The 14,118-nt window shown below is 39.6% G+C and overlaps 1 protein-coding gene across 8 annotated transcripts in view; it reads right to left on the reverse strand.

Moving 5' to 3' along the window:
- Window positions 1-13,909, reverse strand: part of LOC128697429 (vacuole membrane protein 1) — a 42,441-nt gene extending 28,532 nt beyond the window's left edge. Inside the window, exons 1-2 of one of the 8 annotated variants that reach the window (XM_053789081.2) lie at window positions 13,758-13,900; window positions 4,791-4,885 (exon numbers count right to left, since the gene is read on the reverse strand). In XM_053789081.2, coding sequence (XP_053645056.1) covers window positions 4,791-4,885; window positions 13,758-13,806 — 144 coding nt within the window. In that variant the 5' untranslated portion in view covers window positions 13,807-13,900. Of the gene's footprint in view, window positions 1-4,790; window positions 4,886-13,365; window positions 13,456-13,596 lie in introns of those variants that run through there. The other 7 variants (XM_053789084.2, XM_053789085.2, XM_053789082.2 and 4 more) reach the window with 7 other exon arrangements.
- Window positions 13,910-14,118: the final 209 nt, after the last annotated feature.

A 14,118-nucleotide genomic window follows, 5' to 3' on the forward strand; every position in this document is an offset into this window, starting at 1 on the left:
ACCCAGTCTGGTCACCTCCACTCAAGGAAGGAGCATGGCACCAGACTCAGCAGCACAAGCTAGCCAGGTCCAACTCTCGCCCACCCACACCCACTCATGTATTTATCTAACCTATTTTTGAAACTACACAACGTTTTAGCCTCAATAACTGTACTCGAGAGTTTGTTCCACTCATCCACAACTCTATTACCAAACCAGTGCTTTCCTATATCCTTCCTGAATCTGAATTTTTCCAACTTGAAACCATTTCTGCAAGTCCTGTCTTGGCTGGAAATTTTCAGCACGCTATTTACATCCCCTTTATTTATTCCTGTTTTCCATTTATACACCTCGATCATATCCCCCCTAGGTCACAGAACGGATTAAACTCGTTAATTGAGGTTCCACTGTATTCATTTCTGGTGTAGTTCAGTGGTTAGCAAGCTTGCCCCACAATTAGTGGCACAGTAGTTCAATCTAGCATGATTTTTCCCGCTCTTAACATTCACTTGTGCAAATTTTGGTTTATGCTGACAAGAACATAAGGACTCAGGAACATATGTTACCTGACAACAAGGTTAGTACATATATTATTAGGAGATAACAGTATGAAGAACAATTTGGGCACCAGTCTAACCTTTCATGTAATTATATGTGGTCATTAAGTCTTCCTATGAGCCAATGAGGTCAGTTTTACTATTTTCAAACTTTCTTTTAACTTATTTCTTAGCACTATTCAAGGAATTAGTTCTATTGGTCATACAGTATTTGAACTTTTTCTCTCTTGTTCACACATTTTTTGGTAGGAACACCTATTACACTACATTTTAATGTTGGCCTAGCATATGTTAAGAAACAATTTTATTTAGCATTTCCCCAGCCATATAGATGACACTTAATTCAAAACTTTATCTTAAGCATAAATAACATGAATATGTGTAAACAGAGAAAATGAAAATCATTTTGTAAATAACACCAAATGATAAACAGTACCTAAAAAGTTATTACTGTATATCAGAAATGTATGAACAAGTTGCCTTTGCTTGATGTTACTCCACCCTAGGCAAAGTATAAATTTTATGTTATTCTTCACACCAAGTGAATTTTTCTTTTACTTGTACAAAAATGACCGAGGAATAAAATTACACCACAATCACTTTTTCTGGGTGTTTCAATTTTTTTCAAAATTTTTTACTGGGACATTTGTAAACAGGCCTCTTAAAACCTAAGCAGGATAAACTACAGACAGTGAGTCCCTGATTCATAAGCATTCACTTTACAAGAATTCACCTTGACAGCAAGACATTTGGGAACAAACTTGTGTAATAAATGTATGTGATTTGGCTTAACGAGTGTCAAAAACATGCTCCTTGCTGGTCCAAGGATGGCATTTTTCACAGGTATTGTATAATATTAGTTAACAAATTCTACATCCCAAATTAGTTTCTAAGAGCCAGAGTGATTAGGAAAGCAGTGACATGAAGGCTATTTGGAGCATTACCTTAAAAGAGGAAAATTTTATCCTTCCCTTCCCTTTCCTTTCCCCCTCAAACTAACACCCAAACCCCTGATTATCAAGCCATCTCATCTATGCTGTGAATGTTTGTGCCTATTATATAATATCCCACATCATATTCAGTGGTGAACTCCTCCTTTTCCACTGAATTTTTCAGGCAATAAATAATCTCCCCTGGAACAAATGTAAATTTTTATAGTGAAAAGTACATATGACAACAAAATTTGGAAATATAAACACAAATGCAGTATAATGTGATCCTTTATTGATTACGTTTTGCCCACACAGTGGGCTTTTTCAAGTCACAAACAGAACTACCTGGGGTGGAAGGAACGCGAGTATTTATAGTCCGGTTCAGAATGCTGAGGTCAGGTGAAGAATGCTGCATCTGATGATGTACCGAGTGGGGTTATAGAGTCTAAAAACTTGGGTAGCTTGGAAAGGAGATTGGATAAGTTTGTGAGCAGACCTTCTACAGTGTTCTTATGTGGGATAGCGATGAAGAAGTTTCCTGGCAAGTGGTTCAGCTATGTTATAGAAGCCACTATTCTGGTTGAAGTTGTCGGATATAGAAATAAGTGATGATTCCAGGATTCTTCGGTATTGAGTGTTGTCTTCTGTGGCGATAAGTCTTGAGTTTCTGTAGTTTATCAAGTGGTTGTGTGAATTACGGTGTTGTACGCAGGCATTCCTTGTGTCGTCAGACCTGCTTGCGTATCGGTGTTCTGAAATACGTGTTTGGAGGTCCCTTGATGTTTCGCCCACGTATAACTTGTTGCAGTCATTACAAGGGATTATGTATACCCCTGCAGAGGATGGAGGCTTGTCCTGTCTACTACTGGTGATGTCCTTGATGGTCGTGGTTGTGGAGGTAGATACTTGGAATGATGTTTTGGCAAAGATGTTGGAAACATGTTTGGTAATGGAGTTGGTGGGAAGGACTATGTATCTCTTCTCGGCAGTGTCTTCTCTGGGTGTGTTGAAGATGTTTAATGCCTGCCGTCTGCAGTCTCTGATGAAGTGACGAGGATAGTGGAGTTTAGAAAATATTTGTTCAATTATAGTGCATTCTTCCTCAAGGGACTCGTTGCTGCAGATTCTGAGTGCACGCAGGAAGAAGCCTATAATTACACCACGTTTGGTTTTGGTGTCGTGGTGATAATTACTCTTCTCGGCAGTGTCTTCTCTGGGTGTGTTGAAGCTCAATCGATAGAATAGAAGTAATACTAGTGAAATAGCTAAGAATTTGGTTGATTGGAATAATGTAATTGGCCTAAAATGGGAGTCAAAGTCGGCAAAATCGCCGATTCGTAAATATCGCTGACACATCAAAATTCGCGAGAGCATAATTTCGTCAATTTTCCACCAATTTTCGTACTTTTTGTTTTATTACCTTCACAAAAAGATTCTCTACGATTTCATAAGAAAAAATAACAAATTTTTTTTTTGAAAATTCTTGGACACTGGTGCGTGACTCCAGATTTGGGCCTTGGACCCTGAAAGGGTTAACATTTTTTTTTCATGGCAAGCCATTCATTATAAACAAACTACCTGTATCTGCAAATTTGTCACTCATTTTCCCCCATTCCCTCTCTTCAGTTTACAAGATTCATTGAATGGCAAGAGAATTTTAGCCCTCACATGATAAAAATTATCACTACATTCAGATACATTACATCAGTAATTGCTTTCACTACTGGCTGAATTTCAATATACATATTACTGTACCTATATTTTTGTTTTGTGGGTACTTATCAGTCAATTCATAAAATTTTAGAATGTGCTTTTATTTTCAAATGCTGATTGCCTCTCATGAAATTTTATGTACAGTAACACAAATTATTAAGCTCTTTTGGAGAGTAAGAATCCTTATTGTTTAATTACAGGTAATGACCATGACCACAAAATTATAACCATTATATAATTTCCCCAGTACAGGTCAGCCATCACTAATCCGGTTCCATCAGTAATCCGGCACTAATTTCAGCTAGTATAATTTCAAATTTTTGGGGTCGCCACTATTTGGTGGCGCTACTTGCTGCATAAGTCATTCCAGTTTATTTTTCTCCATTTATTGCTATAACCTGCTCACTTTTAGCCCTACCCATTGCTCCAACAAATAAAAGAAATGCTTCTCGTCATGTAAAGCTCATACACCATACATAGTCCATAAAAGATAAGGTGGCTTTCAAGCCACTGTTGGTCACCATGAGCTCAGCTCACTCAGATCAGCTATGACCAGTAAATTTGAGCCTACATATGAGAGAATAGGCCTGTGTGGTATGTGTGCACTATATAAAAAAAAATCCTGCAGCATGCAGTGCATGAGAAAAAAATAGTGACCTTGTCTTTAATGTACAACAGAGACTGCAGTGTATTTTCATGTGGTTTTTATGGTTGTATTCTCAACATTTTTGGTCTCATTTGATAGAATGGAAGATATATTACAGAAATAGATATGATTTTGATTGGTTTCACAATGGAAAGTACCGTGAAATTGAGCTCAAAGTAGAGGAAAAGTTAGATTTTTGCCAATGTTCAAGAGTAAACAAATGACGTTACTGTCCAATAAGTGTCCAACTGGCTGGTCTAACATGCAGTCACAAATAGGTTGACATTACATGTATTTATACAGTTATTACAATAATGCAGTAGTTTGCATAACAGTAAATCTTCTATTTTGTGTGTGAATAAAAATTCAAAATGGAAAGCAAGCGTAATATAAGAGGGGCCTGGAGATGTGACTAATGAACACAGAAAATTTTATTTTAGTGCCAGGAATGTCTGCACTGTTTATTCTGGACCATATTTTATAACTAGCATCTCTTGAAATTTGTGTGAAATTGACCAAATTACCAACTTCTGACCACTTTATTGGGTAGTTGAAATAGGTAAATGGGCAGTTTCTTGTACTCAGTTGACAGAAGGAATGCTAGCAAAATAGCTATGCGTCTGATAGACTGGAACAAGGGAATGGGCCAAAAATAGGGCATAAAATGAATGAAATTACCACTGCATAAACATCGCCGTTGGGTTAAGCGTATTCTAACCTAACCACTCTGTAATCCGCAAAATCACTAATCTGGCACCCTACAGGTCCCAATGATACTGGATTAGTGATGGTCAACCTGTACTGTTATTACCACTTACAGACCAAGATTATTGCCCCCATGGAATAATACTGAATCTAATATATTCAGGGAAGACAGAATTACAAGAAATAAAAAACCATGCAACAGGTAACAGTATTAAGGATGTTATCACCAAGGATTCTACATAATCATATAGTACTTACAGAATATATTCCAGTCACTTGGGGACGGATAATGTGCTCTATGTAATCGAGGTCTATCACTACGGACATATTTGCTGCTAGCGTATTACAAAGCACTGTGTAGAAAGCACAACATAACTGCTTATGTTTTTACTTATTTACACTTTATAATGCAGCACTTCATTCATTGAAACAATAACGGGACCCAAAGACGACAAATTCATCCATCGCAAATTTTAAAGCAAGAATGGACTTTAAAGATGGTGTTAGGGAACAAAATAACTTAATAAATAAAACTGCCAGAATTAATCTTGTATCATATGTAAATACTGGACAAGCACTAGTCGTGAAGCTGCTGTCACAGTAGACAGCTAACACACAAACACACACACACACACACACACAGACAGACAGATAAGTGAACCTAATCACTGACCCCTGCACTACCTGTTAATTGTAAACATCTTAGATAATATGGAGGAACCAGAGATAATATAAGGGGTCTGGATGATACTGAACAGTATTATCACTTATTCAATTATTTTTAACACAAGCACATAAAAAATTTACAAAAAACTAATTCAGAAATAATGCATGACTGGATGATACTGAGTGGCACTATCACTTACTCAAATATTTTTAACACTAGCACATAACCAAAAATTTTCCAAACAAAAAAAAACAAACAAAGTAGAACAAGGCTTGATGAAAATTTGTAGACTTGTCTAGCAAAAACTATTTCTTTTCTGTCTTCACACAGTTCGTGGATACATGTGAAAAGTGTTAAATTAGTGAAATACTAGAAGTCTGAACTTATGAACTCTGACAACAAAGCAAACACTGTCTTGAACTAGTTTACAGATGCATCCGTAAGTCAGGTAGTGACCATGTTTGCTTTTTTGCCATAGCTCATAGGTTTGAGCCTACAGCTATTTCTTTTCTCCTATAGGATGAACACTACTGATATGAAAACCTATGGTTACCCTTCCTGCCAAAGGAGACTTGTAATGAAACAAGTCTAGAAAATAGATAGCAGTCCAAACAGAAGAAGCCATACACAGAGGCAAAAATTTAAATTTGAACCGATTACTATCTTTACATTAACACAGATGTAAAAAGTGCACTAATTTTTAAATTCTCCTGGAATCTCGCCTGACAAAAGAACAGATCCATTTTGAATATGCTGTGCACACCCAAACAGCCTACCATGAATTGATCTCATCTTGGAGTGTCTGGAAGCACTGGCTAATAATGTTATACTGTACCATCATTCTTTATATATCTTCTCTATTATAGGGACATTCTTTTATTTTACAAAAAATGCTGCATGCAGCCACGCATCAAGAACTGGAAAATTACAATGTCAAAGCAGCACCAAACCAATCAAGGCTAAAGTAAAAAATTACAGTATCGTATTCTCTGGAAAACACTAAAATACAAAAGTCATCAAGTGCTTGGAAAAAGGAGGCAATTAGGTTTGATCAGAGGAAGGAAGGAAGGGTAGCTCCAATTCCTCAGATCAAGAGCCCTTCACCTGTGCCAAGGCAATCCCCTCTGAAAGGTACAAGTAAAGCAGCACTTTGCAGAAGCTGTACAATGGGAGGGGAATGACTTTTTGTATTACTGTATAAGATGTGCAATGGAAACATGCGCTGGGTGAACTGTCGAGTGCAGAATTTCTTTCCACATGTGGCTAGGATTTCTATTACGTACAGGATTTGAGCCAAGTCTCTTTTTACAGATTTTGAGAGTTGTAAGTGAAAACATTTTAGAATCTGTCAATAAAGAAAACATACTTGGGACTTTTTCTCCTATAAGTTTACCAGTAAACTGTATAATTTATAATACAATTTAGCAGTTATGAAAAAGATAATACAGTGGACCCTCGAGTTTCGGCGGCATTGACTTTTGTGAAATCCGACTTTCGGCAAGTTTTTTCGGCAAAATTTGGCCTTGCGGTTCGTGATTAGACTCATGATTCGGCAACCATCCAGTACCCGTCCGCCCGTCACTGCGCACACAAAGCCAGTCTCCCACGCCATTCACGCTCAGTGTGCCATTGTTTACCATCACGTGACCATCACCCCGTGGGTTCATACGTAATAATCCATTGTTTTTTGTGATTGCAACTGCTAAATAAGTCACCATGGGCCCAAGGAAAGCTAGTGCAAGCCCTTTGGTAAAGAAAGTGAGGAACACGATCGTATTCAAGAAGGAAATCACTGAAAAATATGAGAGTGGAGTACGTGTTACAGAGCTTGCCAGGATGTATGGCAAATCCAATTCAACCATCACTTCGATCATGGCGAAAGGAAAGGAAATAAAGAGTGCTGTTGTTGCAAAAGGGGTAGATATGCTGACAAAAACGAGATCACAAATCCTCGAAGAAGTGGAGAGATTATTGTTGGTGTGGATTACCGAAAAACAGTTAGCAGGAGATAGAATTACGCAGTCGATAATATGTGAAAAGGCAAGGCAGTTGCATGACGATCTCGTAAAGAAAATGCCTGCAACAAGTGGTGATGCTTGTGATTTTAAGGCCATCAAAGGTTGGTTTGAGAGATTTAAAAAGCGTAGTGGCATTCACAGTGTGATAAGGCATGGTGAGGCTGCCAGTTCTGACAAAACTGCAGCCGAGAAGTTTGTACAGGAGTTTAAGGAGTGCATAGACACTGGAGAATTCAAACCCAACAAGTGTTTAATTGTGACAAAACAGGCCTCTTTTGGAAGAAAATGCCAAAGAGGACCTACATCATGCAGGAGGAAATGGCACTCCCAGGACAAGTCTATGAAGGATAGGCTTACTCTCATGTTTTGTAGTAATGCTAGTGGGGATTTTAAAGTGAAGCCTTTACTGGTGTATCACTCTGAAAATCCCAGTGTGTTCAAGAAAAACAATGTCGCCAAGAGTAATTTGTGTGTGATGTAGAAGGCTAACAGTAAGGCATGGGTCACAAGGGATATTTTCCTAGACTGGTTTAATGAAGTGTTTGGCCCCAGTGTGAAGAAATACCTCCTGGAAAATAAACTGTCACTCAAGTGCCTCCTGGTAATGGACAATGCTCCTGCTCATCCTCCAGACATGGAAGAGCAAATAGTGGAGGAGTTTAGTTTCATCGCAGTGAAGTTCTTGCCCCCTAATACAACTCCTCTCCTCCAGACCATGGACCAGCAGGTCATTTCAAACTTCAAAAAACTCTACACAAAAGCAGTGTTTCAAAAGTGCTTTGAAGTGACCTCAGACACAGAACTGACCCTAAGAGAGTTCTGGAAAGATCACTTTAATATCCTCCACTGCATAAACCTTATAGGTAAGTCTTGGGAGGGAGTGACTTCCAGGACTTTGAACTCTGCTTGGAGAAAATTGTGGCCAGAATGTGTAGAATAGAGGGATTTTGAAGGGTTTGGGGCTGACCCTAAGGAGCCTATGCCAGTTGTGGAATCTATTGTGGCATTGGGGATGTCTCTGGGGTTGGAGGTGAGTGGTGAGGATGTGGAAGAGTTGGTGGAGGACCACAGGGAAGAGCTAACCACAGAAGAGCTGCAAGAGCTTCATCTGCAACAGCAAGAGATCACAGCTCAGGAAACTGCTGCAGAGGAGGAGGAGGAAGAGAGATGGAGGAAGGTGCCTTCTTCAAAGATTAAGGAAATTTGTGCAAAGTGGACTGAAGTGCAAACATTTATAGATGAACTTCACCCTAACAAAGCTGTTGTAGGCCGTATTGGCAACATGTACAATGACAGTGTTGTGTCCCACTTCAGACAAATCTTAAAGAAACGCCAGAAACAGAACTCTCTGGACAGATATTTTGTGCAACAGGGTTCCAGTGACTCAAGTTGTTCCCAGTGCCAGTGTCTTTGAAAAACAAAGAAGGGAAGTAACCCCCAGATAAGGACTTCATACCTGAAGTCTTAATGGAAGATTCTCCTTCCAAACAATAGTGTACACCTTCCTCCTATCCCCTCCTCCCGCCTTCCATCCACCCAGAAGTCTTCAGTAAAGGTAAGTGTAATGTTATTATTTTTTATATGCATGTACTTGATTTCTCATTGTTTTCAGTATGTAAATCTTTATTTAATTTGAAAAAAAATATTTTATTTTAATATTTTTGGGTGTCTGGAACGGATTAATTTTATTTCCATTATTTCTTAAGGGGAAAATAGTTTCGCCATTCGGCAATTTCGACTTTCGGCAGGCTCTCTGGAACGGATTAATCACGAAACTCGGGGGTCCACTGTACAGTGGACCCCCGCATACCGGACGCATCGCATACCGTACAATCCGCATACCGGACGCTTTGATCGCAAAAATTTTGCCTCGCATACTGCCCAAAAACCCGCTCACTGCCCTTCGTCCGAGACGCGTCCAATGTGCGGCCTGAGCCACACTCATATGTTCTGCCGGTGGCATTGTTTACCAGCCAGCCTCCGCGGTAACATCCAAGCATACAATCAGAACATTTCGTATTATTACAGTGTTTTTGGTGATTTTTTCTGGAAAATAAGTGACCATGGGCCCCAAGAAAGCTTCTAGTGCCAACCCTACAGCAATAAGGGTGAGAATTACTATGGAGATGAAGAAAAAGATCATTGATAAGTATGAAAGTGGAGTGCGTGTCTCCGAGCTGGCCAGGTTGTATAATAAACCCCAATCAACCATCGCTACTATTGGTGGTACAGCTGCTGCTGCACTGTCAGCTGCTGCTGCACTGTCAGCTGCTGCTGCTGTACCACCGTCAGCTGCTGCTGCTGCTGCTGCTGTAGTACCGTCTGCTGCTGCTGTAGCATCGTCTGTTGCTGCTGTAGCATCGTCTGTTGCTGCTGTACCACCGTCAGCTGCTGCTGCTGCTGTAGCATCGTCTGCTGCTGCTGTAGCATCGTCTGTTGCTGCTGTACCACCGTCAGCTGCTGCTGCTGCTGTAGCATCGTCTGCTGCTGCTGTAACATCGTCAGTTGCTGCTGTAGCATCGTCTGCTGCTGCTGTAGCATCGTCTGTTGCTGCTGTAGCATCGTCTGTTGCTGCTGTACCACCGTCAGCTGCTGCTGCTGCTGTACCACCGTTGTTGGTGTGGCTTATTGAGAATACCAAGAAACAATTAACCCCAGAGGATTTGCCACCCAGGATAACCCAAAAAAGTCAGTGTCATCGAAGACTGTCTAACTTATTTCCATTGGGGTCCTTAATCTTGTCTCCCAGGATGCAACCCACACCAGTCGACTAACACCCAGGTGAACAGGGAAAATGCCTGGAACTAGTGCTCATATTGGTGAATTTAGAGCCAGCAAAGGTTGGTTTGAGAGATTTAAGAATCGTAGTGGCATACACAGTGTGATAAGGCCTGTTCTGGAAGAAAATACCAAACAGGACCTACAGTACTCAGGAGGAAAAGGCACTCCCAGGACACAGTGTCTCATCAGTCATTGCTGCATCTTCAATAAAGGTAAGTGTCATTTATTCTTCATTTAGTAGAGTAGTACATGCACAATATATATTGTGCATGTACTACTCTACTATTGTGCATGTATCCTTCTCTTTGTGTGTAGGAAAATGTATATTTCATGTGGTAAAAAATTTTTTTTCATACTTTTGGGTGTCTTGCACGGATTAATTTGATTTCCATTATTTCTTATGGGGAAAATTCATTCGCATACCGAACATTTCGCATAACAGCCAGCCCTCTTGCACAGATTAAGGTCGCTATGCGGGGGTCCACTGTACTACCTATACGTAATTGCATTAACCCAGGATAACCCAGGTTTACTCAGGATCCTTAGATCCTCCCTTAAGATACAACTCACACCAATTTATTGAAGTCTAAGTACAGTGGACCCCCGGTTCACGATGCTATCGGTATCCGATAAATCCGGTAACCGATGCATTATATCGCCAAAAATTTGCCTCGGTTCCCGTTACAAAACCCGGTATGCGATGCGATTCGTACGAGACGTGTCCACGTGTGGCCTGAACTTCCCCGTGTGTACCAGTGTTTACAAGCCAGCCAGTGTGTGTGCATCTAAGGATACATTCGGTACATTCCATATTATCCATATTTTCACTGTTTTTGGTGCTTGTTTCTGCAAAATAAGTCACCATAGGCCCCAAGAAAGCTTCTAGTGCCAACCCTTTGAGACCAAGGTTGCTAATGACTATTGAAATGAAGAATGAGATAATTGCAAAGTATGAAAGTGGAGTGCTTGTATCGGAGCTGGTCAGGTTGTATAGTAAACCCCAATCAACCATCTCTACTATAGTGAGCAGGAAAAGGGCAATCAAGGAAGCTGTTCTTGCAAAAGGTGCAACTGTGATTACGAAACAGCGACCGCAAGTGTTAGAAAATGCTGAGAGACTGTTATTGGTGTGGATAAATGAAAAACAGATAGCAGGAGATAGCATCTCTCAAGCGATCATTTGTGAAAAGGCTAGGCAGTTGCATGACGATTTGGTACAGAAATTGCCTGCAACTAGTGGTGATGTGAGTGAATTTAAGGCCAGCAAAGGTTGGTTTGAAAGATTTAAGAATCGTAGTGGCATACATAGTGTGATTAGGCATGGTGAGGCTGCCAGTTAAGACCACAAAGCTGCTGAAAAATATGTGCATGAATTCGAGGAGTACATAGAGGCTGAAGGATTGAAACATGAACAAGTGTTTAATTGTGACAAAACAGGCCTGTTTTGGAAGAAATTGCCAAGCAGGACCTACATTACTCAGGAGGAAAAGCTACCTCAAGTCCTAATGGAGGGAGATTCCCCTTCTAAACAATAGGTTCAACACACTCCCCCTTCTCCCATCCCATCAATCATCACCAGATCTTCATTAAAGGTAAGTGTCAATTATTCTATTGTTATTATTCTATTGTTATTGTTGTTATTGTAATTATTCTATTGCATTAAACTTAATATTTCATGTGGTAAAAGTTTTTTTTTTCATACTTTTGGGTGTCTTGCACGGATTAATTTGACTTCTATTACAGTGGACCCCCGGTTAACGATATTTTTTCATTCCAGAAGTATGTTCAGGTGCCAGTACTGACTGAATTTGTTCCCATAAGGAATATTGTGAAGTAGATTAGTCCATTTCAGACCCCCAAACATACACGTACAAACACACTTACATAAATACACTTACATAATTGGTCGCATTGGGAGGTGATCGTTAAGCGGGGGTCCACTGTATTTCTTATGGGGAAAATTGAGTCGTTTTCTGATAATTTTGGTTTACAATGAGCTCTCAGGAACGGATTAATATCGCGAACCGGGGGTCCACTGTATTCATTTGCTGCTAAGTACAGCCTCTCCTCACTTAGCGATGTATGTACTCATTTACTGACGACTGATTCTGACCAGTATGCATACCTAAGTAATGTATATTAGAGTAGATTTTCTCTATTCTGTTTATTATAATATACAGTACACTACTGTATAAACATTTAACAATATACTAAAAATGTTATAAATGGTGCAAAGGTGACATTACAACATCAAAGATGGTTGACACAAACCAAATACCATTATAGTATGCTCCTTCCTTAGTGATGAATTCATTTACCTATGTGGTAAGTGAGGAGAGGCAGTAAATAAGGATAGCAAGTGTTAGGCGACTTGTCGAATATCTGTACATGCACGGGACTGAACCTTTGTGGGGAGTTAGCCAAATGCTCTGCCACTGACATATGAGGTACTGCAGCTAAAAATTTTTATTTTTTATATACATTACTGTCTTCAAATATTGCGTTAAAAATTATCGACATGTTTCAGTGAGGTACAGAACAATGAAAATAGATTATTTTGAGGAATTCTATGGATATCCTATTTAAATCATTATAACATGTAAAGTTTGTATAGCTATATTTTATAAAAAACTATAAATAAAAATAATCTGTGTACTGTAATAGCTTTATACAAGGCTGACCTGAAGAAACAAATGAGACAATACCACCAAAATCCACTCCACAGCTATAGTGGTGGCATCACCACTGAAATTAACTAATTTTATGCACCCCATAAAGCTTGATACATAATACATCAACATGTTCAAATAAATTATTAAATTTTTAAAAGCTATCTGCAAACTTTTTTCTGGGACAAGGGACAAGTATAACAGAAATGTAACCCAACATATATAGTATAATCAAAGTATAGAAACAAACAAGAGAAAATCAGAGGCTATATTTTATGACTATTACTCGGCAGAACTTGAGCATTAATTCATATTTATAATACAAATGCAATTTTATTTTTATGACACAGCACATGAGCCAATAAATAGTCGCACCATGTTACATGCCTGGCCAAATGCAAAACAAAGACACACAACTACCGATGTCTGAGTAAGGTTGTTATATATTATTTTAGGTCAGGTTAGATGGGTTTCATTAGGTTAGACTACAGTTTTAACCACTTACATAATAAAATTGCATCTCTAATGTAAAACCAACAATACAGCACAGTTTAAACTATAGTTAATAGCTGAAATCTGCCAAGGAACAGTCTATTATTAAATCGGAATATTTAAGTACGTGGCACTATATAAGCCAATGCAGCGAGGTTCATAATTTGCTTGCATAACCTTAGGCCAAGTGTAAAAACTATAAATACCACTTGATGAAACAAAGTTCCACAGGAGAAAAGCAAGATCTGAAGATCTTCAGTGTACAATTTTCCTAGTGACATGGTATAAAAAGTGACTGCTTAAACTCAGACCTAGGGTGATGTGCCACGTATACAAAAATGAAAGTTCCACAGGGGGAGTGGGGAGGGAATATATCTGTGCCAAATTAGCAGAGGTACATTGAGCACAGCAATACATGCATAGGACAATTAGTGTACCTACTACCAATCGAGACCAATGCCTACCCCCGGTACCGTGTCAGGCTTGGGAGAGCACTTGCCCTGCCCTGGCTTACTGCGGCCTCTACGGTTCTTGCCTCTCCCCATGTTTCATCAGCCACTCCTCACCTCCTCCACTTCCCACACACCACCTTACGTACTTATAAATGCATTCCCGAGCCCATTTACTGAGAAAACGAGTGTAGGCATGGACAGTCCCGGGGAATCAGCTGTCGAGTGTACAAATATGACGTCAGTAGTGGCGTGAGCGCTGACTTTAACATAGCGTTAAGCGCTACTTTCACTCTTTCTGAACTTGCCTACACTGCTGTACCACACACACTTAACTCATTCACTGCTCGTACTCGCCCTCAACTCACTCATTGCTCGCATTCACCCTTAACTCATTCACTGCTCATACTCGCCCTTAACTCACTGTACACACTCGCCCTTGTTAGGTAAGACACATATGCAACAGTTAGACAACTTTATTCCGAAACGTTTCGCCTACACAGTAGGCTT

This window comes from Cherax quadricarinatus, chromosome 44, assembly GCF_038502225.1.
Source record: "Cherax quadricarinatus isolate ZL_2023a chromosome 44, ASM3850222v1, whole genome shotgun sequence".
Classification (NCBI taxonomy): domain Eukaryota; kingdom Metazoa; phylum Arthropoda; class Malacostraca; order Decapoda; family Parastacidae; genus Cherax; species Cherax quadricarinatus.